This window comes from Apis laboriosa, unplaced genomic scaffold, assembly GCF_014066325.1.
Source record: "Apis laboriosa isolate Shangri-la unplaced genomic scaffold, ASM1406632v1 scaffold13_cov153, whole genome shotgun sequence".
NCBI classification, from domain to species: Eukaryota; Metazoa; Arthropoda; class Insecta; order Hymenoptera; family Apidae; genus Apis; species Apis laboriosa.
Genome location: NW_025221370.1, coordinates 357,847 through 384,423, shown reverse-complemented (window position 1 = coordinate 384,423; position 26,577 = coordinate 357,847). Strand labels below are relative to the sequence as shown.

General features: G+C 36.2%; 2 protein-coding genes across 3 annotated transcripts in view; one reads left to right on the top strand and one right to left on the bottom strand.

The window, feature by feature from the left end:
• Positions 1-920: 920 nt before the first annotated feature.
• On the top strand, positions 921-5,313 carry LOC122721014 (cytochrome P450 6k1-like). Its single transcript, XM_043948189.1, has 6 exons — positions 921-955; positions 1,432-1,965; positions 2,049-2,417; positions 2,494-2,678; positions 2,811-3,099; positions 3,743-5,313. Exons 2-6 carry the CDS (start codon positions 1,443-1,445, stop codon positions 3,919-3,921), a joined length of 1,545 nt encoding a protein of 514 aa, XP_043804124.1. The 5' UTR covers positions 921-955; positions 1,432-1,442; the 3' UTR covers positions 3,922-5,313.
• A 2,416-nt stretch (positions 5,314-7,729) lies between these two features.
• LOC122721013 (high affinity cGMP-specific 3',5'-cyclic phosphodiesterase 9A) overlaps positions 7,730-26,577 on the bottom strand; it is a 99,615-nt gene continuing 80,767 nt past the window's right edge. The window contains exons 1-8 of one of the 2 annotated variants that reach the window (XM_043948188.1): positions 25,932-26,028; positions 25,290-25,748; positions 24,753-24,960; positions 23,463-23,577; positions 12,629-12,866; positions 11,985-12,371; positions 11,634-11,885; positions 7,730-11,515 (exon numbers count right to left, since the gene is read on the bottom strand). In XM_043948188.1, the coding sequence (XP_043804123.1) occupies positions 9,506-11,515; positions 11,634-11,885; positions 11,985-12,371; positions 12,629-12,866; positions 23,463-23,500 (2,925 nt within the window). In that variant the 5' untranslated portion in view covers positions 23,501-23,577; positions 24,753-24,960; positions 25,290-25,748; positions 25,932-26,028 and the 3' untranslated portion in view covers positions 7,730-9,505. Of the gene's footprint in view, positions 11,516-11,633; positions 11,886-11,984; positions 12,372-12,628; positions 12,867-23,462; positions 23,578-24,752; positions 24,961-25,289; positions 25,749-25,931; positions 26,057-26,577 lie in introns of those variants that run through there. The other variant, XM_043948186.1, reaches the window with a different exon arrangement.

The following is a 26,577-nucleotide window of genomic DNA, read 5'->3' as shown; positions in this document are numbered from 1 at the left end:
TTATTATCTAAATATATTTCAAATATAATTTCAATAAGAAGACGGCCAAACTAATTTGGTATAATATAATTTTTTGTAGATAAACTAGTAAAAAATTTTTTGAAGATTAATTTTATTTTTTTAATGAAAACATATTTTTAAATATATCAATAAATTTCCCAAAATTCAAGTTAAAATTTTGAATATTTAAAATCATTTTTATACATAAAATTACTCATTTTCGTCATCATTCACCATCTCTTAAATATTTTTTAAATAATTTTATAAACAAGAGAAACAAGCGAAATATTATGCAATGTTTTATAATTTTATCCGTAGATATGATATTTTTGGTCAATATTCGTTAATGTATTCGTTAATGCAACGAATTTAACCATTATCTTTTTCTTATCATGTTCAATATTTATATATAAAATATGTACGTATTATTATAATACAAAATTCAACAATTCGTTGAAATTCTTTGAAATTATATTATCAATTTTTTCCTTTTTGACGTACATTTATTTAATCAAATTATGATAATTTAATTAGCAATTTTAAACAAAATTAAATAATTTTTAATTTTGATAATAATAAATGATTTAAATAATAAATAATTTAAATGAAGATAAGTTAAATTATCTTATCGTAGAAGATGAAATATTTATATCAATTAATATAGCAAAAAATATAATTCTTATTTATTGGAAAAAGAAAAATTTTATTTCTAAAAAATTATTTCTATATATTTTTTAGATTGTTACTTATATCTAATGCGAGACGACTTGCTATTAATTCTTTATTATCAATGACATGCAAGAAAGAAAAAAAATAGAAAGGAACAGCTTAGAAGGAAACGTAGGCTACTAGATAACTAAGTATATACACTCCGTATATATAAGTATTTTTCGTTTGATGATGTTCAGTTCGAATCACGAAGCTCTTAAGATCAGAAGATATTTGTGGTGAAAATGTAATTTGACATTGACTTTGTTCTAGTGCTCATTTTCGAAAGTTTTGTTCTATACGAATTTATTTAATTTTATCATAAAGTGTGAAAAAAATTATTATTATTGTTAATTATTATTATTCAACTTTTTTTCTTTTGTTGCCTATTACTTCCTATTACAATTCGTTAATTCGTTAATATTTTACTTTTTATTTTCATTACACTTTTTTCCGTATCTATCTAAAATTCTTTTTTTTTCCATATTTGAATAATAATAAATATTATTTTTTATCTTCGTTCTTTTATCACTCGAAATATCAATCAATCTATCTATACATCTTAGCTCGATATCGATAATGTTATGATAATGTTTATTTTTTTAAATTGAATATATTTTCGTCTATCAATTTTCTTATTTATTTATTTGTTATGATTACTTTCCATTATTATTTTTTCTATCGATATCAAAATTTCCCAAACAAAAATTAATTCTTTTATAGATTCGTTCAAAATGACTCTTTTAACGCCATATTGGAGTCTGGATATCCTCATCGTTTCCTCGTCCTTGATGATAGCCGCCTATTTGTTCATGACTCGGAAATTCAAATATTGGTCGAGAAAAGGCGTTATGGAGATTACTCCTACACCCTTCTTTGGCAACTTTGCAGATTGCGTATTGTTAAAGAAATCACCTTCAGAATTTATAAGGGAGTTGTACGAACAAAGCGAAGGATTACCTTTCATGGGCTTTTATATTTTCGACAAACCGTTCCTCTTAATTCGTGATCCTGAACTCGTGAAACAAATCTTGGTGAAAGATTTTAATATATTTGCGAATAAACACGTGTCAGCTGATAGTAAAAATGATCGTATTGGATATTCAAATCTGTTCGTAATAAAGAATCCCGCATGGAAATATCTGAGAGGGAAACTTACGCCGATCTTTACCTCGGGCAAGCTAAAAAAAATGTTCGAACTAATGTTGATAATCGGTAAAAATCTGGAGAAACATCTGGAATCATTGAATTTGGATGGTAAATCGCATTTATTATTATGATCATCGTACGATCACAAAAATGTATTATGACAGATTATGATAGATAAATGTATTTTTCAGGCAATGGAAAAGAAATAGAAGTAAAGGATCTTTCTGCGAATTTCACCACTGATTTGATCGCTAGCACTGCGTTTGGAGTGGATTTGAATTCATTGAAGGATCCGAATGCCGATTTCCGTGTATATGGCAGATTGATCTTCGATTACAATATTAAGCGCGCCTTCGATTTCATTTTAATATTCTTCTTCCCTAATTTGACCAAATATTTCTCTATAAAATTTTTCGGAAAAGCGACAAACGCCCTCCGAAATACTTTTTGGAGAATGATCAACCAACGAATCGAATCGAATGTAAAAAGAAACGATCTTATCGATTGTCTGATCGAAATGAGAGAGAAACACAAGAATCAGGAAAGTTTCGAAGGTTTCAGTATGTATTTTTAACATTTTATTCATTAATATGCGATACGTAATAGGAAGCTAAAAAGGAGGAATTATGATTTCAGAATTCGATGGAGATGATTTAGTTTCTCAAGCGGCTGTCTTCTTCACCGGTGGATTCGAAACATCCTCCACTACCATATCTTTTACATTGTACGAATTGGCATTGAACCAAGACGTACAAAAAACTCTCAGAACTGAGATTCATGACGCTCTAGTGCAAACTGATGGAAAAATCACATATGATATGGTATGAACACTACCGATAATCATTCAAACAGCACATAATCAACATTTGATCTTTCAAGAAATTAATCCAATAAAAAAAAAAAAAAGTGTCAAAAGTCTCGATTATAAGACTGGATAATCTTAATTTTTCCAGATAATGAACTTACCGTATTTAGATATGGTAATATCGGAAACTCTTCGCAAATATCCACCTCTAGGATTCTTGGATCGAGTCGCTCTTCAGGATTACAAAATAGCCAATTCTGATGTGACGATAGAGAAAGGTACTCCTATATTCATTCCTATGATTGGTTTTCACTACGATCCTAAGTATTTTCCAAATCCAGAAAAATACGATCCTCTCAGATTTTCCGAGAATGTTAAAAGATCTAGGCCAAATTTCGTATACATACCTTTCGGCGAGGGACCTCATATTTGTATCGGTAAGTGTAATATTTTTTTTTTATTTATCTTTCGATACGTTTAATGTCGAACACTTGTATCATATTATTTATTATTTTATCCTTTAATATCCAAGAGAGGTAAAGTTTTTGAAATTTCGACATAATCAATCAAGTTTCGATCATATTTTCGCTCTATGCGAGAAATCCAACAAATTCTTCATTACGTTATCAATTTGAATAGTGAACTATGAACTATGTTCTATATTCTATATTTGAGAGCCAGATATATAAAACATACAAATATAAATAAAAAACATTTAGATAATAAATATTTACAAAGTCATGATAAAATCATATATAAATATTATCGATATCAATTAGTGCAAGATTTAACATTTTTTTTTATACGATTAGTTATAACCATTCAATTTGAAAAAATATAATATTTTATATATATATATATAATTCGTTTATACTTTGTCGATTAATCATGAACAAAAATATATTTATATATAATTATTTCCGTATTTTTGTTTATTTTTATATCATATTTGCGAATGAATGTTCAAGATACAAAATTGAATAATAAACTGGTATATTAAAAAAAAAAAAAAAAAAAAAAGTAATAAATATCGATTATATTATATCATCTTATTATTATTCTTTTTTTTTTTTACTTTAGGTATGCGATTAGGACTTTTACAATCGAAGCTTGGAATTATTGAAATATTGAAAAATTATGAAATTTTACCATGCGAGAAAACAAGAATCCCAATGGTTCTGAATCCCAAAGCACTCACAACAACAGCATTAGGAGGATTATACCTGAACATTCGAAAGATCACGACCGCGGCTGGTTAAATTCTTACCAATTGTAGAATATATTTAACTTTTCATTTATAATTATTCTAATATTTTTGATCAATTATTATTTTATTTTTAATAATTTTTATTTTTTAATGAATTTTAAAAAACTAAGCGTAATATTAGTTTTAAAAATTGTAAAGATCGACGATTATTCAAATGAAAATATTCAAATATATGAAATTTTAATTTATATATCATTAGGAGGAGAAGAAAATATAATATGTACGCAGGGAACAGAGTTGCGTTTGTTTCACTTACGCGGTCACGTATATGTATTTATTTCATTCACTTATTCTCATTTACAAAAGAGACTAACCGGCCGATCGTGGCCCGTGCGCATGTAACCGCTGTTTATCTTACAATTAAATCTCTGTAATATATTAGTACGACACCTTAGAGTTAAATTGGAATGGCGGATACCGTGCGGTATCCCGGCACCAAGTTTGAGCGCGTTTGTTCGAAAATGACATTCGACATTTACCCACAAATTAACCATGACTGGTTATGTACGGTCGGCACTACGTATAGAGAGAAACATCGAATATTAGTAGATTGTTGATTCCACGTTATTCCGACTCGAGAAGAGATAGAATCAATTGTACGAAATAATCTTTCGATTCCTGACAAAATTCTATTTACATCTCTCTCTCGGTTTATAAGAAAAATTATATAATTACTTCTTCGTAATTCTTCTCGGTTAATTGTCGAGTATTTTATGTAGATTCAGTATTCATTTTTATAATTTAATATTCAATGTTAATTTAAATACTTTTTTAATAATAATAATTAAAAGAGATGAATGAACAGGGAATCGTTATGTCATGGAATCTATCAATTATATTTATTCATACCGACCAAGCGCAGAATTGTGCGAATATATACGTTTTCTTTTATTTTTTTTTTTTTTTTTTTTTTTTTTTTTTCATTTGTTTATTGCAGACAAACAATACGATCGATCGTCATCGTCGAACAACGCACGAACATCGAGTGTACACGCCTCTGCAACGTGTTTGAATTTGTTCCACGATAGTTTTACACACATAATAACTATACAATTCGTCGTTTACAATATTTTGACTCGCCCGCGAGCTTAGTTGTTGTTTCACGTTCTTCGTTTTATAATTCTTTCTCGCCAGGTAAATACACATTATACATACATATATCTAGAATCATTTTTTGTTCGTCACATCGCTCATATATCTTGACCCGTTTTCTCTTCTTTTTCTTCTTCTTCTTCTTCTTCTTCTTGTTTTTCTTCTCCTCCTCCTTTTTCTTCTTCTTTTTTTTTTTATTATAATTATCGCTGTTTTTCTCTTTATGATAATTTTGCAAATCTACGTTCACTTGCGCGCCGTTTAAAATCTAACGTGGATTAGCGATACGACGTTGAATAGAAAATGTTTCGATTCGAAAATAATTTTCGAAAATTTTGAATTTTAATATCTTTCCCCAAATTTAAAATATTACGATGTAAGTAAATTACGCGGAAATTTAATAATTTAAAACATCTATCTAAACGCCATGAAAAGAGAAATAAATTACAAATAAATTTAATAATTTCATCGTCATCGTATTGCGTTATACGTATAAAAGAAACACATTATACAACGTATTACGTATATGTAACACGATGAATCGAGATATTTCAGTCGATATAAATTCAGTTGATTAAATCGTTTCATCGATCCTTATCCTAAAAATTAAAATAAATTAAAATAAAAGATAACATCTAAAAGATCGTATCAACGTGGCATCGCTAATTTGTACTTTAAACTTTAAAAATTTCGTCAAACGTTCAGTTCGATCGATAACTCGAATCTCTAAATTTTGGCCCCGTTTCTTCTCCTCTACCTCCTCTCTCGAAATCGGAGCAAACGCGCGTACACTTCAACCGTTCGGACTCGTTCGACCGAATTCCCGCCAATTTCTCCCAATTTTCGTCTCAACGAACGACAAGGATCGAGGAAATGATCCGGGCGCGGCACGATTCACAACATTGTCGCAAGGAACGTTGATTCCTTACACGCTAATTAACACTGCATTTCTCGCTGCGAGGATGGTGTGGAATGGAAACGACGAAACGAGGATTGCGCCAAGATATTGCGGCTATTCTCCCGGCTTATCCCAGAAAATTACACGCTATGGCCTAGTTTCGTTCACAATTTCCGATCGCGACACTCTACCATTCGTCCCTTCTTTCCGATGACCATCGGCAGGAGAAAACGTACGATCGATTACGATAATTGACGAGAATAATTGGGATACGAGGGATGCGCTACCTCGCCGCTCTACGATTAAACGATCAATCGACGAGTGAAAATCATCATCATCATCATCCTGACTGTGATTCATTGGATCATCGAGTTTCGTTCCATCTTCGCTTTCTCCTCCTCACGTCTCGATTAAAAAGATATTAAAATTCGGCTGACCGCGTTTTAATTCTCGAAAGTTATTCTCGCGTAACACTTCGACGATTCAACGAGGAGGTATAATTCGATTGTCGACACGGGGTGGTCCGAGAGTTTTTTTTCTTAGGAAAAATCCGATTATACCGATATGCGTACAATACGATTTATATATGTCTAGGAAGAGACAAATAAATATTGACAAAGGTCAGGCACAGATAGCGAGTGATAGAACGAAAAAAAGCATTTGATTTCTTTTCTTTTTTTCTTTGTCAGTCGTTGATTATCAAACGAATCGAAATCGATCGATGTTCTTCGATCGATTCGGATGTAGATACGGATTTGCGGATTTCGTTTGGTATCAGTTTGTTGTTCAAGATCAAATACTTTTTCTGCCTCGTATCACTGAGAGTTTGATTAATAATTTACATTATAGCCTGCATGCAACGTTGGCATTATTGATTCAACGTGGCAACGAACACACTCGTCTCTATATATCCTGTCCCTGTATTTGCCTACTACGTGGACCACAATAAGCTATTTCGACGACGAAATGGAAGATTGACGATGGATTCGCGATTCTTGGCCGCCGTGGGAAGAGATTTAACAATCGACAAACGAACTTTCGAATGGATCGTTACGTTAATTATAAATCAATTCGTTCATCGAACGAATCTCTTCTCGCGGCTTCTCGTTAGGGAAGAAGAATTCGAACGAGCATTACGCCGAATACAGAGGATCGCCGATCGGGTGGACAGTATACAGGGTTTATATCTTTCTGTTGTTTCTACGATCGTTGTAGAAAAATGTAGAAGGATGTTCCTCTTCGAAAAAACCGGTTTTTTTTTTCTTTTCTTTTTTCTTTTTTTGGGGGAGGGGAGGGGAGGGGGAGATGAAGACAATAACGTAAGACTAGACTTCAACAATACATGCGGTTCTTCATCGCCGTAGAGACACATTGCTGGTGGAGTATAAAAATATAAACATCTAAAAATGAAGAAGCGAGACGTCGTTTAAAGACGCGGAAAAATAATTTTTGCGTCGAGCGTGAAAACGCGTGCATCACGAGGGTTCTTTTTTTTTTTTCCTACGTTGTACCGTTTATCCATTTACCATTTAGCCGATTTGTCTCTTTTATTTCGCTTTTTTAATCCTCGTTCTAAACGCGTTCGAAAATAGACCAAGAGTGTATTTCTTTGTCGATCCATTATATAAATTTAGCGATTATTGATAGATGAGATAACGTGATCGCTATAAAAAATAAATAGAGTATATTCGTTGACTATTGTTAAAAGAATTAAAATAATCGTTAGATCAAAAGATTCCACCGATTTTACAACAATTTTTCGATGAGAATACACGCGTTTATATAATATTTTTTAAATCATAGGAAGACATTTTTTTTTTCAACGAGGAAACAACATTTATTTAACATTCATCTAAATTTTTGACAGATCAACAAAATCGTTTTTTTCATGCGAATGATTGCCTCGAAATAATTGGAATCGATTGATTTCGTCTCTTTCCCCGCGACGTTCGAGATAAACACGAAATTATTTCCTTTTTCCTCTCTCTCTCTCTCTCTCTCTCTCTCTCTCTCTCTCTCTCTCTCTCTCTCTCTTTTTCTCTTTCTGCTTTCTTTTCTTCCGTTCCTTTTAATTTTTTTTTTTCCGTGACAGAGGAAATTTTATCTTTTCAAACGGGGGATAAATTTTTAATTCTAATTCAACGCGACACATCCGTCTTGATTCTTTTCATTTCACTATCTATATACGTTGAACTCTTTTTCCATTACAGTAGACCTGCTTTTTCGTACGAGAGAGAGATTCTTTTCTTTATGTATTTTTTATAATATATATATATATATATATATATACGTTATGTTCTCGTCTCGATGGGAATCGCATATCTTTCTTTTCACATCTTTGTATACATTGCGTTTTGCATATATTTTATGTATATATATATAATAACGAACAACATTAATGATTACTCATTAGGCTATTCTTTTTTTAATTGGACAATAAATAAAATAGTTTATATAGCGCGCCTTTTTCTTCTTCTTCTTCTTCTTCTTCTTCTTTCAGGCCGTCCATTTTCGTTTCTTCCTCGCTTCGATTTTTTTTTTTTTTTTTCAATATCATTTTTTGTTTCAATCTCTATGCCAGTTCGAACCGCTCGATCTCGACAAATTATTATATTTCATCGTACGCGATATTTTCTTTTCTACCTTTCTCTCCCTCTCTTTCACTCCTATTCACAGTCTCTCCTCTCGCTCTCTCCCGCTCTTTCATTCAACTCTGCTCTCGGAACGGAGATCGATAATTAGGAGCAATATACATATATTTGGTATTGGCCAGCTGTTCGACAGTTTGGCTTCGATACGAACGTTAATTACACTCACACATTCTCTGGCTACATTTGGAAACAGCTAATCGACTTACTATACGCAGACGTACTATAAGACGTACTATTTTTTCCCCTTTAAATCGCGCTTAATCGATCCTCGCGAACTTATCTATCTTCCTTTCTCTCACAATTTCCAAAAGATAATCATCCCGAATCATCCGTGAGGCGACGCGACGGGATACAATCGGATCGAATGGCGCGAATGTTCCTCTTTGCCTCCGCGATCCGATCCGGCGATTATCCAATCGCTTTTCGAGTTCCACGCGAAAAATTCGGCCAACTCTTGTGACGCGTTTCAATTGTAAACGCAGATCCAGATCGATCGCAGAGAAGATGGTCGCACAGAGGAGATTTTCCAATCGTTGGCCGAGAATCGATCGGAGAGAAAAGGTTGGTCGGATTTGATCTCCGTTTGCTCTCGATAAATGTCCGACGCTCGAGATCGAGTCGAGATAGTAATCGAGTTTCTTGTTCGGCCAACGAGGGAGAGACGCGGATCCGACTCCGGATCGGGTCGAGTGGATCGCTTCGATCCTCGACGCGCTTCCGTGTCCAACGCGCTCGTTGCGTCTCCTTCCCCACATCTTCTTCTCGATCCTCAGCGATTCGTCAACGATCTTTGGCTCCTCCGTCTCCTCGGCTCGTTCCGAGCCCACGAAACGAAACGCGTTTCAACCGCTGCAGCAGAAGATATTCTCGGCCAGCCACCTGTGCAGGCCCGACAATTGTTTCTCGGAAGAGTCCTCGACCAATCGTAGACCGTATCACTTGATCTCCTCTCGACTCGGCGAACGCGGGGGATGGGAGGAGGAGAAGGGTGGCGGTTCCGAGGCCACCTGCTGCCTCTTCGGCCGAAAGCTGGCCGTCAACGAGGAGATCCAACCGCTCGGGGATTGCGAGCTCTGGTCGTGCAACGAGTCGCTGTTGCTGTTGCTCCTCGTGCTGTCCATGCTCATCCCGGACTTGAACCGCGACAACAGGCCGGGAGAAGATTTCTTCGACGCGGTAGTCGGCGAGGAGCACGCGGCCTTCTTTCCAGATTTCGACGAATCCTTGTACAGCATCGAGTCCAAACTGCCCGCGTGGGGACGCTCCTCGCTCGCTTTCTTTGGCTCCAACGAACCGAGCATCGCGCTCTCCGCCTGCTTCGCCATCTTCGATATATCCTCCATACTCGCCGAGCTTCTTCTGATCTCCACCTTGCTTTCCACGTCCTCGCTTTCCACGACCTCTCTCGACCCATACTCGACCCCCTTCACGATTATCTCCGGCTGATGGTGGTGGTGGTGGTGGTGGTGGCGATGGTGGTGACGATTGTGGTGTTCTTGCTGCTTCTTCGTGCGCACGTCGATCTCCGCGAACTCCATGTCCAAACTCTTCCGATCCTTGACCGTTTTCAGGCTTGCGTGCGACTTGCCCTCCGGATTCGAGGAATTCCGCCGATGTTTCGACAAGGACGCGTCGGAAACGGCGGCGGGCAAAGCCTCCAACGAGGCGGACGAACGTTTCTCCTTGGCGAACACCGTCCTCCAACTTTTGTTCTTGCAATCGGCCGACTTTCTCACTTTCGGCAACGTCATCGCCCGTTTCTCCATCGGGGACAATTCCACCATCGTCGCGACACCACCACCACCACCACCACCACCACCACCACCACCACCACCACCACCACCACCTTTGCTCTCCTTCAACGAGCTCTTGGCCAGATTGCACCGCTTGCAAACCGTCACGGAGTTGTTGCACTGGGTGGGCTGGGTGGACGAGGTTGCGGTTATCGAGTTGCTCTTGTTCAACGTTTTGTTGGTGGCCGCGGCGTGTTTAGCCGGCTTGGGCGTGGGCGGATCCTTCGTCGAGTCGAAGCTGATGCTCAACCGATCCGTGAAGTTCCTCAATCTCGAGAAGATGGATTTGTGATTGTTGGAACCGGTTTTGTCCTCGCAGCAGCACCGCGACCCGACCACCGACCCCCTCCGAACCTCTTTCGAACCGTTTCCGGGCCTCTCCTCGCCCTCCTCTCCCACCGAGCTGCCCGCCCTCCTCGAGCCGTTTCTCCCCCGTCCCTCCGCCTCCACCACCGCGTTACCGTTACCCTCCACCACCACCGTAGCCGCCCTTCGCTCCCTCGATCTCGCGTCGTCCAACTCCCGAACGCCCTCGTCCGCCCTCTCCAACTCCTCCGAGATCCTCGTCTCCTCCGCGGACCAACCGCTGGCGGGCGAGCTCAGATCGCTGCCGAGGCTCTCTCCCTTACCGCCTCGCTTTCTTTCGCTTCGCTCGTGCTCCCTCACAGCCCTGGCCAGGTCGTGATTATGATAATCCAGTGACGATTTCTCCCGGCTACCCTTCCGGCTACCCGGGTAGCTTTTCCTACCTGTTCCAGCCCCGGACAGCGTCCCCTCCGTCGAGATCTTGAACTTCAACGTTTTCTCGCTCACCTCCACCTCGGTCGCCGTTTCCGGATCCGAGCTCTCCACGTTCTCCGCGTCCTCCCCCGTCAAGTTCTCCGTCACGTCCTCGTCGGTGGAACGCGACCGCGACCGAATCGTCCCCGCCGACCGTTTCGACCGCATGCTGTGCGACGAGCTCGACTTCACCACGCTCGACGCCCCCCCGCCGCCGCCGCCACCACCCCCGCCCCCGCCGCCCGCCGTGCCCGCCGACGTCGATTCCCCGACATCCGCCACGCTCTTTCGATGATGCCGCTCGTCCTTCGCCGCCTCGTTCAATCTTCGATAATACTCCAACGCCTCCCTCACCGGCTCCACTATCAGGCCCTAGAAACCGATATTACCACGTTTGCAATTTTCCTCCGCTCGTTTCCAATCTACCTACCCCCGTTCGAATTCTCTTTCGTTTTCTCGAAGGAGAGCGCGGCGAACGAGACTACGATACCTGCAGCTCTGGAAACAGTTCCCCCAGGGCCTCGAAAAGAGGGAGCAAGACGAGACCGATGAAGCTCACTTGGGACGAGGGTTTGGTCACTTTGTCGCGATCCATGAACGGTGTAACCGGTAACCCTTCCAGCTTCTCTGCGTCGCTCTGCTTGAAGAATTCCTGGAGTAGCCTGTCCAACCACGGTTCCGCGACTTCCATAGGCCGAGCTTCGTTGCTGATGTCCGCCACTTTGATGAGAATCATCGACAACTGAAATCAACAGTCACGGCGTAGACGTTCGATTCGACGAGGATTTTTTAAAACGCCCTTCCCCCCCCCCCCCCCCCTTTAAGCGTGGCGACAACTTACAAGATTGATATGAGCCTTGCTCGAATAATCGAATTCCGGGATGATGTCGGTGAATTGGCCGAGAATCTCGTTGTGTCTGGCCATGTCCGTGGCAAGAATACATCTGATGATACCTTCGCGTACCACCCTATACGTCGGATTGTCCAACGACGCCAGTATGTTGCATTCCGGGGCTTCGAGGACGCGAAACGCAACGGAGCAATGATGATTCTCCAGTGGCGAAATATCGTTGTAACGGAGCGCCAACTCGGTACGGGCGTTTATCTGGTAAATGTTGTTGTATCCTGGATGATCCAAGTCGTGGCAGATGCAGGAGACGATCAATATAAAAACCTCCAGATCACCGATTCGCGACGGTAGATCCACCGCCCAAGATATCGCGTACATCTGCAACGGAATATCTTTCCTTAATGTTATTCTCCTTTCCTATTTTCGATATATTTTTTCTTCTCCCTCGTGAATTTCCACGAAAATTTAATCATACATCGCGAAACGAGAAATTAATAATTTTAACATCGTATTTATATCGTCCCTGTCTTCAATACTCGTTAGATGTAAATAATTCGTGCATCGTTTTGACAGGAATTTACCTATATATACATATATATATATGTATATATGTATATATGTATATATATACTTGCCATTTGCGCCACGCAGAAACAGTGCCTGAAGTTATGAAACGGCACTTCGTTATAATTGTTGTAAACTTCGTAGAGGAAATTCCTCAGGATTGGTAAAGGAATGTTAAACTTTTGAGGTAGGTCCAGCTCGACGAACATGGTTTGCAGCATAAGGAGAAGCTCTTCGTCCTCCCATTGCCGGGCATCGAAAGCCGGTGAACGTAGCCACTCCCGAACGCTCGACGATATCGATACGTCGCTACAAACACAATCACAAGATATTAATTCCCTCGTTTTGCGAAACTGCAAACTCGGACACCTTGCCTCGATAATTTATTTCTTATCGTCCAAATGAATCGATCGTCGTTATTCTACGGCAAAGTTCGATAATTGGTGGTGTCAAATGTAACTAGTTGACGAACAAAGGTTTCAAATGTTAGGTAGTGAAATATCACGTATCAAATAATTTCACGCTTACGATACGATACGATCAAACGAAACGATATCGCGTTGTAAATTCCATAGATTCCTCCTCCTCCTCCTTCTCCTCTCCCTTTCCCTCCTTAAAGATATCAAGTTCGCTTCGAGATCGTAAGCACTATTTCTCTGATTCGGATGAAATTAGTCAAATTAATATGTCATTTCGGCGTAGAGCGCCGGTCGACCGGGTATTTAGTACTTTGCGCAATAATGGGTTATCCGCTTATTGAACTAAATCAACATGGAGCGTGGACCTACACGACGGATTGGAATTACATTAGGGATGTATCGATTTGTCGACGCGGCGTATAACATACGATTACGATTAATACGTTACGATATGCATTATGGGTAACACGCGTTCAAAAATCGATGAAATATCGAGTGTTTATTGAAGGCAGCAAACGGTGTATCCTTCTTTCTTTTTTTTTTTTCTTTATGGAATGAGAAAGAACCGTTGTTGTAAATTACAGAAAGAACGGATGGAGACGATCGCGTAGATGGGCGGAAAAAATATTTCTCGATCTCGTGTGAAACAATTTCGTTTATTCACGCTCGCGACATTAGTGTGACATCTATTTGTAAAAATTTGTATTGTTCGTCTTAAAAGATTTACCTTGCCTCGTTGGAAATCAATTTCCATCAACCGAGAAGATTTTCATCATTCCATTCAGAAGATTTCACGAATTCAAATCGCATCTCTAAATACAATTAGCCCGTTTTACGTGGGAGTCGATGTGTCGAGATCGAGGCATGATCAAGGAGATTAAGCAGAAGCGTGTGTACCGAAGACCGCTAATTGGCAATCCGCATTTAGCTCGCGCATCAAATCACGGTACGCGATAATGTTCGCTTTGTGACGCTCCCTATTATAACCCGCCAATACCAGGTTATTATAGAGATAACGGTAGCTTAATGGCATTTCGCGGTAACGTTACGGAGCTTGCTACCATCGCGGACCGTTCCAACCATTCGTTCCAATCGGACAAGTCGCGAACAATTCAATCCTCGAATTTCCCGTGTTTCGTCTGATCGGAGAACGATTCCTTGCCCACGATTTTCATCCAATATTTTTTATCTTCCTCTTAAACGGAACCCAAGTATTTTTCCTTTCATTGAACGAAATTTGTATTTCTTTTTTTTTTTTTTTTTGACAAAAATTGCGTATTCCGTTTCCATCAAACGATATTGAAATTTTCGTTCCCGTTTAGTTCGAAAGAAAATCGGCTAAGGTAAAATAGAGAGAGTCAGAGGTCGAATCATTCTATTATCTTATAATAGTTCGATTCGATGAACATTGATCGGGTACTGATCGAAGGAAAAAAAAAAACGATTATTATAAGATTATTAAGCGAACGTTATTGATAATTTTAATAATTCGAACTTGAACCGAACTTTCGAAACGATATTTTCGTACGATTTCCGCGAACGGCGATTCGCTACATTTGCATTACGTTCCATGTGTATTTGTTCGTTTAACGTTTCGTACACCCGACACGTTTGCTCCGGTTTATTTGCCCTGTTTCCGCGCGAAAATCGATTCTAGTTTGTTTTTTGCGAGCATTTTTTTCCCCCTCCGCGGAAAAAGGAAACATTCGCGAAATAATAATCGAATATACGTTCGTATTACGCGTAATAAAATTTCTCCCGCGGAAAATATTGGTGACGATTATTTCGATGATCGAAAGAAGGAAACGAAATTAAACGAGGCGAGAAAGAGAGAGAGAGAGAGAGAGAGAGAAAAAAAAAGATTGAATCGAAAGGGGAATAAATTCGAAGTGAGTGAGAGAAATCTCGGTTCTGTACGCGAAACATTCGTTAACGGGATGCGCGTGATTTATGAATGAAAATTAAAAGTAAATAAAACGCGTATAAAACACGTCCATGCATATTTATGGGTCTTTCGATGATGTTGATGCGAATATCGAATAAATTTGATCTTTTCGATCGCTATTATGGGATTGTGTAAATCGTTATTTACGAACGGGTTATAATATCGGCGCGAATCCGATTGTATCCGACAATTTAAAAAAAAAAGAACAAAAAAAAAATCACCTCTCCTCGAACGAAATTGATCGAGAAACGTTCAAAAACGAGCAAATATTTTCGTTCGAAAATCAGGAATAAAAACAGGATTCGGAGAATCTCGTTTTGTTCGAAGCGTGAAACGCGAATCCCCGGCGGGCGAAGCCTTTAAGATCCGCCTCGAAAATTCAATTTGCTCCCGTAATTTCGGCGTAATCTTGACGAAAATCTCACGGGCCGTGAACTTAATCGCTCATGAAACGATCTCGAACGTGTTGCTCGTGCTGCATCGCGAGATCTTCGCAATGTGAATACATAAAGAACGGGACAATGGAACGACGCATTTCAATGAAACGTGCCTTCGTGTCACGACACGAACGATCCGTGGAGAGCAATTTTAATTCGCTTCCATATAAAATATCAAATTATTCTTCGAGAAAAAAAGAAAAATGTTTTTTAACTTTAAAAATTTTCCGACAAATCAACAATGAAAAAGTTACGTAGCTTTAAACGCGTCCGATATTATTATACTTTTATCACGAATATTATATTTTTATTAAAAGTAGAGAGAAAAAGAGAGAGAGAGAAGTTGAATGAAACGATTCGTTTAACGTGAAAATAATTACATAAAGTTAAGAATTTGATCAACCTTTTTCGTTATTGTTCGAACTTATAAACAGTTTTTCATAAATTTAACTCGTCGTTAAAGAGAAAATAAATAAAAACGAGAGAGAGAGAGACAGAGAGAGAGAGAGAATAACGAAAGTGACATAAAATGTAATGAATAGAGATTACCACGCTTCTTTGAAATTATTTTTTCATACGATCTATTTGTTATACATGAACGCGTGAAAAAACTTTAAAAATGGATTCGTTGAATTTTCAATTTAAAAAAAAAAATGTTTTCTCTATTAAAAAAGAGAGTGAGAAAGAGAGAGAGAGAGAGAAAGGAACTAGCACTATCGAATCTCCGACATCCGGAAAAATTCCAATTTAAACCATCAAAATTCCTCCAACTTCAAATGGAAATGAATCAGCAATGGAACGCGCTACAATCGCATCGAAATTCGATCTTTCGGCTGGATAATCTTCTTCTGAAAGCCTGAAGCTCACTATTCACACGGAAAGATACTAACATCGGTGTAAACACATGAACGAGTCGATCGAATGGTCGTGGAACAGAAGGCACATAGATCATCCGATAGATCGGCACGTCTAGATCGTCTAGATCGATGTCGGCCAGTCGACAGTGAATGAGAAATGCGATGAATATGTTTTCAAGGGATCTCGACTGCGTTTAATCGTCCAGATATTCTCTATTTTATTAAAGAATCTCTCAATTCTTCTGTTCCTCGTCAGGTTTAACCAAAAACCTGTCTTTTATTTTTTAATTTAAAAATAGAAATTTCGCGTTAGAATTATTTTCAAAATTATTTTCGTATTTAATAAAAAAGTTGCAAAAATTTCCATTTCGTTTCGCTTTTGGAAAATTTTATCGATCTGGACTAATGGATTCTTAAATTCATATAAATATTTGTTCGAAAACTATTTGTAACCGAGATCACCTTTCTGGAAAAAATATTTCCACGACGAAATTGTTAAGAAAATTCAAAGAAAATTAATTTCTCACGTTTCCATTCTACGTTTCGTTCACAATTAAATATGAATATTCCTTCTCTTTGTTATACGATGATGACCGGTTAGATAAAAGGCATGCCTACTCTTATTAACATAATCACGTTTTTTAATTATTTAAACGGTCGAATGACTTTTTGTGAGAATTTTTAATATTCCTAAAGAGAATAACATTTTTGAATTGTATTCCAACAAATACACAAATTTCTCTTTCGTTTCATTCTTCATTTATTTTTTTCCCTCGAATGAATGAAACAAGATTTTCTTTAAACATTTTTCATTCACCTTGCGAAATATAAATTATGCAATAATCCCTCCTTGTACCGTGATGTTGAAAATTGAACTCATCTCGAATATTTTGCGCTCGCTTTTTCCTTCTCTTCGCCTTGATCGACTTCTCTCTTCGTCACACTCGTAGCAACTTGATAAAAATTACAAACAGTGAAAATATTACGCGATTCCATCTTCCCGCTTCTCTCCTCTTTCATCCGCCCATGATTCAGGGAACGCAACGATTCAAAGGGACGAGAACTTCCTCCTCCATCTTCTTTTTTCGTTGTTTCTTTTTTTTTTTTTTTTTTCACTCGCCATCCGTTCAAAATTTCACCACCGTTCTTCTCCTCCTTTGCCTCCAAGAAAAAGCAATATCCTGCCGATCAACTCGATAAAGTCTCGCGGATAAGTGAATGAATAATCTCGCGACAACGTATCCCTTTTGCCCCTCGTGAACTTGTTAAATAAAATTCTCGATCGACGAAGGGGGCGATCGCTTGATTTATTATTAAACTTCGTGCTAAGAAGGTGGCTCGCGTGTACCAAGCGTTCAAATAGAAACGGCTGATTTATAATCTTCTCGAATATAGCTGTTCCTACTATTAACCACGTATACGAACCAAGTTATGAGGCGATTCTTTCTTTCTTTCTTTCTTTCTTTATCGACTAAGTTTGATGTAGTGCCATAGGCGTGTGAGTTTTACGAGTGAGTTCACTTTAAAGGATTAAACGGGTTTTTCGTAATTGTACACAGAATCGGTAACGTCGCTCTCTCGCCACAATTTTTTTACCATTTGCCGTGTATAAACAATAGTGTAGCATTATCGGAAAAAGCTACAATACATTTTCGAAACGAAAATCATTTATAGCCAAATGGAAATGTGTCGCTCTCTGAACGATTTTTTCTCCGATTCTGATAACGATCGTTTCGCCGAACGAAATTTTCGTCGGTCAAATGGTTTATAATCAAGTATTCAATGTATTTTTCGTCATTGTTTCATATATCGTTCCTGTTTTGGTTTATATTCAACACAAAGGAGATATTCTCAAAAAATAATATCAAGCAACGTCGAAACAAATATTCCAGATTCGAAAAAGCGTATTCATATAGATATGAAACGCGTTGCATTATTAAACGCAATTTATATTTATATAGTTGTTGATTTTTTTGTTATAATTATTGCAGTGGAAAATATCTCTCTTTGTTAAAATTTTTGAAAAAATAATGATTTTTTTTTTTAAAATTGATATATCGAAAATTTTCATTGTTCAACTTTAATGTTATTCTTTATTTTTTAACGATAAATATATCGAGAAAAATGAAAAAATAAAAATAAATGAAATAAAAATTTTAACACCACGAATGAGAAATATTAGTTATTCTTTGTAAAAATATACCATCACGCGTTCGTTATTGTAGTAATGTTCAATGGAATATTGTTTTTACCAGGTATATCAACTGGATACTTGTATGTCTCCCTATTGATTGACTTATACTACTGCAGAATACAAACTCCATCTAAAAATTCTTCGATGGTATAAATTAACTTTTACTAATGTGAAAAATTTATTTATCAGTATCTTCAATAATTGATTCATAAAATTATTAAAGCATATAAAATAATATCAGATATACAACTTTATTTGATATCTTTCATAATTAAATTTCTATATCTTTCAAATTTATCGTTTCGTATTAAATTTAATTACTTTGCGATAAATGATATATTCTGCTTTTTTACAAATAATTATACAGATAACGATTTTAATTTTATTTCATTTACTTTTATCGAAACATGTAAGTAGACAACGAAAATTTAATGAGAATTGATTAAACAAATTTAGAAAATATATATATATAATTTAAAAAAATTAATTTTTTTACAAAAATTCATATAAATCATATACATAATATTCATTTTTTGCTCTATTATTCCTTTTTATTCTATCACATATTCCAATTTTAAGAATTTTTATTTTATAATTAATCTATTGTATTTCTTTTTCGAATTGTATCTCAATGTGGACGAAATACATTTTGTCGATAAGTTAGACATCGATTAAAAAGTTTCCGCGGTCAACGCCATCTCGCGTTTGGATCACCGAAGCTTCGACTCGTTACTAGCATAGCAGAATATACGAGGAGGTATGCGGAGTCGTAGACGAGGAAAGCACTATTGCGCGAGAAGGATAGAAAGCATCCCCCACCACTACGAAAACAATACATGGAATATTAATTAATTACTCGTTTTTTACACAAAATTCCTATACTTTTAAGATCGCATCTTGAAGCTAGAACTCCAGACAACTTTCTCGTATCAATTTTAATATAAAATTCCCTGTCATTAATTAATTATTAACAATTAATGCGTCATAATACGTTATACGTTCTAATACATTCAAGACGCCATATTGAAAATTCATTAATTACGCGTTTTCTACGCAAAATTTCTATACTTTTAAGATCGCATTTTGAAGCTAGAACTTCAAATAACTTTCTCCTATCAATTTTAATATAAAATTCCTTGTCATTAATTAATTATTAACAATTAATGCGTCATAATATGTTATACGTTCTAATACATCCAAGACGCCATATTGAAAATTCATTAATTACGCGTTTTCTACGCAAAATTTCTATACTTTTAAGATCGCATCTTGAAGCTAGAACTTCAGACAACTTTCTCGTATCAATTTTAATATAAAATTCCTTGTCATTAATTAATTATTAACAATTAATATGTCATAATACGTTATACGTTCTAATACATCGAAGACGCCATATTGAAAATTCATTAATTACGCGTTTTCTACGCAAAATTTCTACACTTTTAAGATCGCATCTTGATGCTAGAACCTCACACGAGTTTCCCCTATCAATTTTAATATGATATTTCATTTTATTAGTTATTTATTAATAATTTATTAAAAACGCGTCTTCAATATATTAGAATTATTGACACGTTATCGTTATTAATCGTTAATAATTCATTAACGGAAAACATATTTATATTAAAATTGATAAGAGAAACTTGTTTGGAGTTCTAGCTTTAAGATACAATCTTAAAAGTGCTAAAATTTTGTGTACAAAACGAGTAATTAATGAATTTTCAATATAGTGATTTTTTCGATATTCGATTTATTAGGACGTACAACGGATTAATCGTTAATGATTAATTAACAGGAAAAAATTCTATATTAAAATTGATAAGAGAAATTCGTGTGAAGTTCCAGCTTCAAGATGCGATCTTAAAAGTGTAGAAATTTTGCGTAGTAAACGCGTAATTAATGAATTTTCAATACGGCGTCTTCGATGTAGACGGCGTCTTAGAACGTATAACGTATTATGACGCATTAATTGTTAATAATTAATTAATGACAAAAAATTTTATATTAAAATTGATACGAGAAAGTTGTCTGGAGTTCTAGCTTCAAGATGCAATCTTAAAAGTATAGAAATTTTGCGTAGAAAGCGCGTAATTAATGAATTTTCAATATGGCGTCTTCGATGTATTAGAACGTGTAACGTATTATGACGCATTAATTGTTTAATAATTAATTAATAACAAGGAATTTTATATTAAAATTGATACGAGAAAGTTGTCTGGAGTTCTAGCTTCAAGATGCGATCTTAAAAGTATAGAAATTTCATGTAGAAGATGAGTAATTAATTAATTAATTCCATGTATTGGATCCGTAGTGGTGGGGGGCGCTCTCTATCCTTCTCGCGCAATAGTGCTTTCCTCGTCTACGACTTCGCATACCTCCTCGCATATTCTGCTATGCTAGTAACGAGTCGAAGCTTCGGTGATCCAAACGCGAGATGGCGCTGACCGCGGAAACATTTTAATCGATCTCTAACTTATCGACAAAATGTATTTCGTCAATAATTGGGATATAATTCAAAATAGAATCGCATTAATTATAATGTAAAAATATTAAAGCGGATAAAATATTAAACGTAAGATAGAAAAAAAAGAAATAATAAACAAAGGGAAGAATATTACTATTTATGTATATAATTTATATAGATTTTTATAATAAATTAACTTTTTTAAAAATTATATATATATTTTTCATATATATTTTTTTTTCTGTACTTTTTAAAAATATGAGTTTAAAGAACTAATTACGTAATATGATAAATACTAGACGGATAAATATAATTAATATTAAGTAAAATGTCTTTTCTGGAAATGTGCTGTCTAAAAAATGTATGAACATAAGTATAAAAGATAAGTATATTAAATTTTAAATTAAATTTTCCCATTTCTTCTTGAATTATATTCTTTTGATACAAAATCGATTGAAAAATTTTGACAACTCTGGGAAGTAACATCAAATTTCTGTAAATTCCGAAATTCTTTCGAAAATAATATCAAATTTTTTGTTTCTTTATAAACATTTTTTGTTTCTTTACAAACATTGATCCGTTTATTTTGATTCTCAATGCTTATTTACAAAAATTTTCGAAAATTTTCGTTTGTTTACAAACATTGATTTGTTTGTTTCCATTTTCAATGTTTAGTTACATTTTTTTGCGAGAATTCTTGAAAATGACGATTAATTCTGGAATTTTCGAAATTTATTCGTTTTTTCTGATCTTTTCATTAATATTCTAAATATATTTACCTTTATACTTATTGTTACAGTTTCTTGCAATATTGAATTTCTTTTTGACAATTTTTAGTTCCAAGTATACTTATTTTTTGGATCTTTCGATATTTAAAATACTAAATTGTCATAATTTATTAGCAAAGGATATACCGGAATGTCTAATTTTTATCATTTAGAATATTTTCCGAATTATTTTTGATAATGTTTTAGAATATTTCAGAGGAAAATAGTTTGCAAGGAAGACATATCCTGATGTAATTAATTTTTTCCTACGTAAAAATCAACCTTATTATTTTACAAGGAATTATAAATTTTCTAATGTCCAAACAATGTAATTCTACATTTTCTTTTTTATAAAAAAATGTCAATCTTAAAAATATTAAATTAAAGAATATTCGTTTAAAGGATAATAAAGTATCTTCTAAAAGTTTCTTCATAACAAACATGATGTATCCCATTTATTAATGTATTAAAAATCATATAATTCCATTGAAAAACAATAATTTGACCGATCTTTTACAAAGAAGATAATAATTATTGTATCTCTTTTGAAACTAATTATTTCTCATCTGAAATATTTTCCAATATTATCAAAACTAAACGAAATATTTTATACGATATGATTAGACGAACGATTAAGACGGATATAAATCGTTAAGGAAGAACGAAACACCAGAAAAAAGAAGGATAAGAAATTAAGAAAATTAATCGAACGCGTTTTAATCGTGAATTCGAGACAACATTGTCTTCCTAAACAAAATAATCCATCGTACGTCTTCTCGAGAATTGTCAGAAATTTGGTCAAAATATATATATATGTGTGTGTATATAATATGTGTTTATTCGCGAAACAAGACTCGTTGCCTCGTTTATCCTGACTTTGAACCTTAAAACAATCATATTTCTGTTAATTTAACATTGATTATTCCGTTCACGTTTGGAATGGTAGTCGGTAGACGTTAAATTAGTTTATTCGAAATGGTAAGTTTCAATGAAACGTGATCGTTTTAGTGAATCAGCGTGACGTCAACTGTAACGATGAATCAAAAATAGATTCCATGAACGGAACTTATGATATATATATATACACATAGGATTTCTTGTTTATGAGAAGATTTCAACTTGGTTATTTATGGGTAACGAACTTGCGAATTCTAATTAAGGATTAAAAGATCTCTCCGAGTTTTCGAGAGAGAGTCTCTAAATGCTCTTTGGGATTAAGAGACGAATTTTTTCGAATTGTCTCTACGTTCGAATCTTTTTCAGCCTAAGCGAATTACATTTTTCGCTCCTTTTACAATTCCAAGCTTTCATTGCGTTAATAAATTACGTTAGTTGAACCTGTAATTTCTCGAAGAGAAAATAAAAATTAATGTTAATTAATGTTAATAATAAATAGAATAAATATTTCAAAAAATGTATCATCAAATATACTTGAAACTTGATTAATTAAAATGATTATAAAGAGATACGGATCACCTGTCATTTCGAGTGTGGAAGAGCAAAAAGGAATAATGATACACAGGAAAAAATAACTTTTCCTCTTGATCCGAGCTTACTCGTCGTCGTAAACATCGTCGTCGTCGGATGGCGACAAAATCGATCGACCAGTTTATCGTTCCTTCACCTGTCCCCTTCGATATCTCGAATTAAATCGCGGCTGGAGGCAGCAGAAAGAGGGGCGACCGAATGGCCGTTCGTAAATGAGAAAGAATAGAGAGAGAAAGAGAGAGAGAGAAAGAGGGAAGGAAGGAAGAAAGAATCGACGGGCGTAACTCGCAAGTCGTAAAAAAAAAAAAAGAAGTAATAATTTCTATCGACTCACCAGATATTGAGGAACTTTTCTCGCACCTTCCGCTTCATGCTGTCGCTCTTCCGCCGATACTGCAATCTGCGGCAGGAATCCGCGTAGAGAGGCTCTGGAAGCTGTTTGTAGAAACCTGAAAGTGACAGCGGTCTAAAGATTGAACCTTTTTAAAAAATCCTTCCAAGCCTCGACGTTTCTCAAGGATCGAAACGTGTATTTTCCTTTCCGTATCGTCCATCGCTAATTCTTTCGAACTTTCTATTCCGATCACGACTTGGAGTACACGAAACGAGAAGAAAATTACGGGGAGGAAAAGTTTGCGGAACGTATCAACGTATTTTTCATCACGATTTATGGTTTATCATATGCGGGGGGAAAAAAATTGTTATAATTGTCGATCGTAAGGTAAAGGTTGATACGTGTGTACGGATAATACGCGTTTGGCCAGGAAGCGAAGATAGGAATAGCTGGGACGGTTCCTTGCACGGGCAAATATTTATTCAGCGGCAGACGCGTTGGACCGATGCGCTGTTTATTCGCGCGTATATCCATCGTCTCTGGCTGATCGGTAACGTTGCAATGATTTTTCGATTCGCCGTAAGTGGCTGGAAATTTTTCTTAATGGCGTTTCGTTGGGAAAAATTCGTTGTGAAAAATAACAAAAAAAAAAAAAATAATAATAATAATTGATCGAGGAAGAAAGGAGAAGAAACGTTTGCGTCGAGAATGATTGGATTGGTATCGAAAAAAAACGGAGTCCTGTTTCATTTTTCGGATAGGAGAGAGAAAGACGCGTTTCCGGAAAACTCGTTCGAGATTGTATTGCTCGACACAAAAGAAGAGAGAGAGAGAGAGAGAGAGAGGAAAATGAAAAATTCGAAAGGTTTGATCCTTTATTTTCCGGTGGCATGCCTCTTTGGCCAGATGTGCAATTTTGCGCACGAACGGTGTTTGCGCGCCACCATCTACCGGATTAAATTATACACGGAAGAAGGAATGATTCACCTTTGTTTCCAGATATTCAATTTCCATTTTTCAATCGATCGATTTTGGAACGATCGAAAAAAGGAAAAAAAAGAAAAGTTGCGCGAGAGATATAAAGAGAATAACAAAGGGCGAGGAGCTCCTTTTTTTTTTTAAATATATTCCACGAAGATCGCTCCTTTTTTTTTTAAAAAAGATACGACGACGTGTTTCCGTATCTTTGTTGTTGAATTTCGAAAAATCAAAATTTTTAATAAGCAATTTAATATAATACAGGTTGGCAGAGTATACACATGTATAGAGAGGCAAGAGGTTAAAACTTACTCAGCCAACTGAGTTGGTCGTTGTGCTCCAACTTGTTCTTGAAACTGTCGACCTGCCGCTTCAGTTCACGAAGAGCGAACGAAGGCGATGCGTAAAGAGCTTCTTGATGCTCCCGAAGTTGCCGTTCCAAGGCCGCCACGCGTCTCTCGAGAGCCCACAGCACTTCCGCCTCGATCACCCCCGACGAGGCCGGATGAGCTCCGACGATCTTAAAAAGAGGAAATACACTTCTTCCAGCCACGCTCCACAACTTCCATCAACTGCAAATCGAGCGCGTTGTTTTAACCGTCTCAACCTCAACGCCCTTCCCCTCCAATCTAAATAATAAAGGGTTGCGTTGTTGCGTTCCATTTTCCAATTTTAATTTAAAAAAAAAAAAAAAAAAAAAATAACGGAGAGATTGCCGCGATCCAAAATTAACGCGAAACGCGTTTCTACGTACTTGAAAAATAATTTACACGCGCGTACAACGTATAATTATTTAAAAAGAAAAAATAAATAAAATAAAATAATTCAACGTAATTTAATTATACCTACGTAATTACTGCAACCGGTGTAATATCCATTTGCATCGTAATTATTTTTTCACCTTCAATTTAACGTTTATTATTAAAATTAATGGCTCAGCGAAGGGAGAAGAGAGAAATTTCGCGGAGAGAGGATCATTCGGCAGAATGAGATAATTTGCCGAATCTAAGAAAGATTTTATCATTCGATCGATTAATCGAGAGTAATCGGATTACGTAGCATCTCAATACACTCGAAAAGATAAAAACTTTTCAATAAGAGTCATGGAAAAGTTTCGACAAACGTTCCTCCACTTTTAAAATTAAAAATGAACTTAACGCACAATCCTCGTTAAACTGAAAAATTTCTATCCCTTTCCCTTGGATTAAAGCCGTTAATTTAGAAGGAAAAGAAAGAAAGAAAGAAAAAAGAGCTTCGAGTTTCTTGGAATTATAATAGAAAAGATAAGTCCTTATTCCTTATTCTATCCTAATGCATGTAACGATCGAATAAAAGTTTTTCAATTCGAAACGATTTCATCGACGTGGACGTTGAAAGAGAGCAAGAAGAAGAAGGGCGAAACGAAAATACATAATCGAGGAAATGATCGGTGAAAATACTAACGAAATGGAAATAGGTGACAACACGTGCGCAGGATGGCCGAATCGTTACCTGAAGGACATAGGGAGAATCGGGTGTGTTCGCCGGCAAATTAGTCGAAATGTTCAACAGTTTGTCCCCTTTGCAAAGCTTCACGATGTCCAGAGGTCCAGCCTCTGCTGCGTTCCTAAAGAGTTCTGCAACAGAGATAAGGAAATTGTGAGAGAAATTTAGAGAGATAATTTCCAACAACCGTGTCGCACACGTCATAAATATTTTGTTCTCGAATACCCGAGAATATCCGCTCTCGATATTATTAAACCCGTTGAATGAAACGTGGCAAGAATCGAAAAAGTTGTATATAAACATTTAGAGAGAGATCGTCTGGTATAATAGAATTATAGAATTATAAAGGGCCGATTATTAATTGGACGGATACGACGAAATTTTAATGAACGCGCAACGAGGCGAAATCAGAATTATTATTTATTATTCCAATAGGCAAACTTTCAATGGCCAATTAATAATTGATAGCATTTCAAAGCCTCGATAAACAGCTTTTCGATACGATAATAAACCCGAAAATCTCGTTAAAATCTCAATTAAAGCGATTCAAATCCCCCTCCCACTCTACGATTTTCGATCGCCTACACATCCCTGATTAACAGAGTCCAACGAGAGAGCGTCTACGCTCCGTTCGAACGAACGATCATTTCGA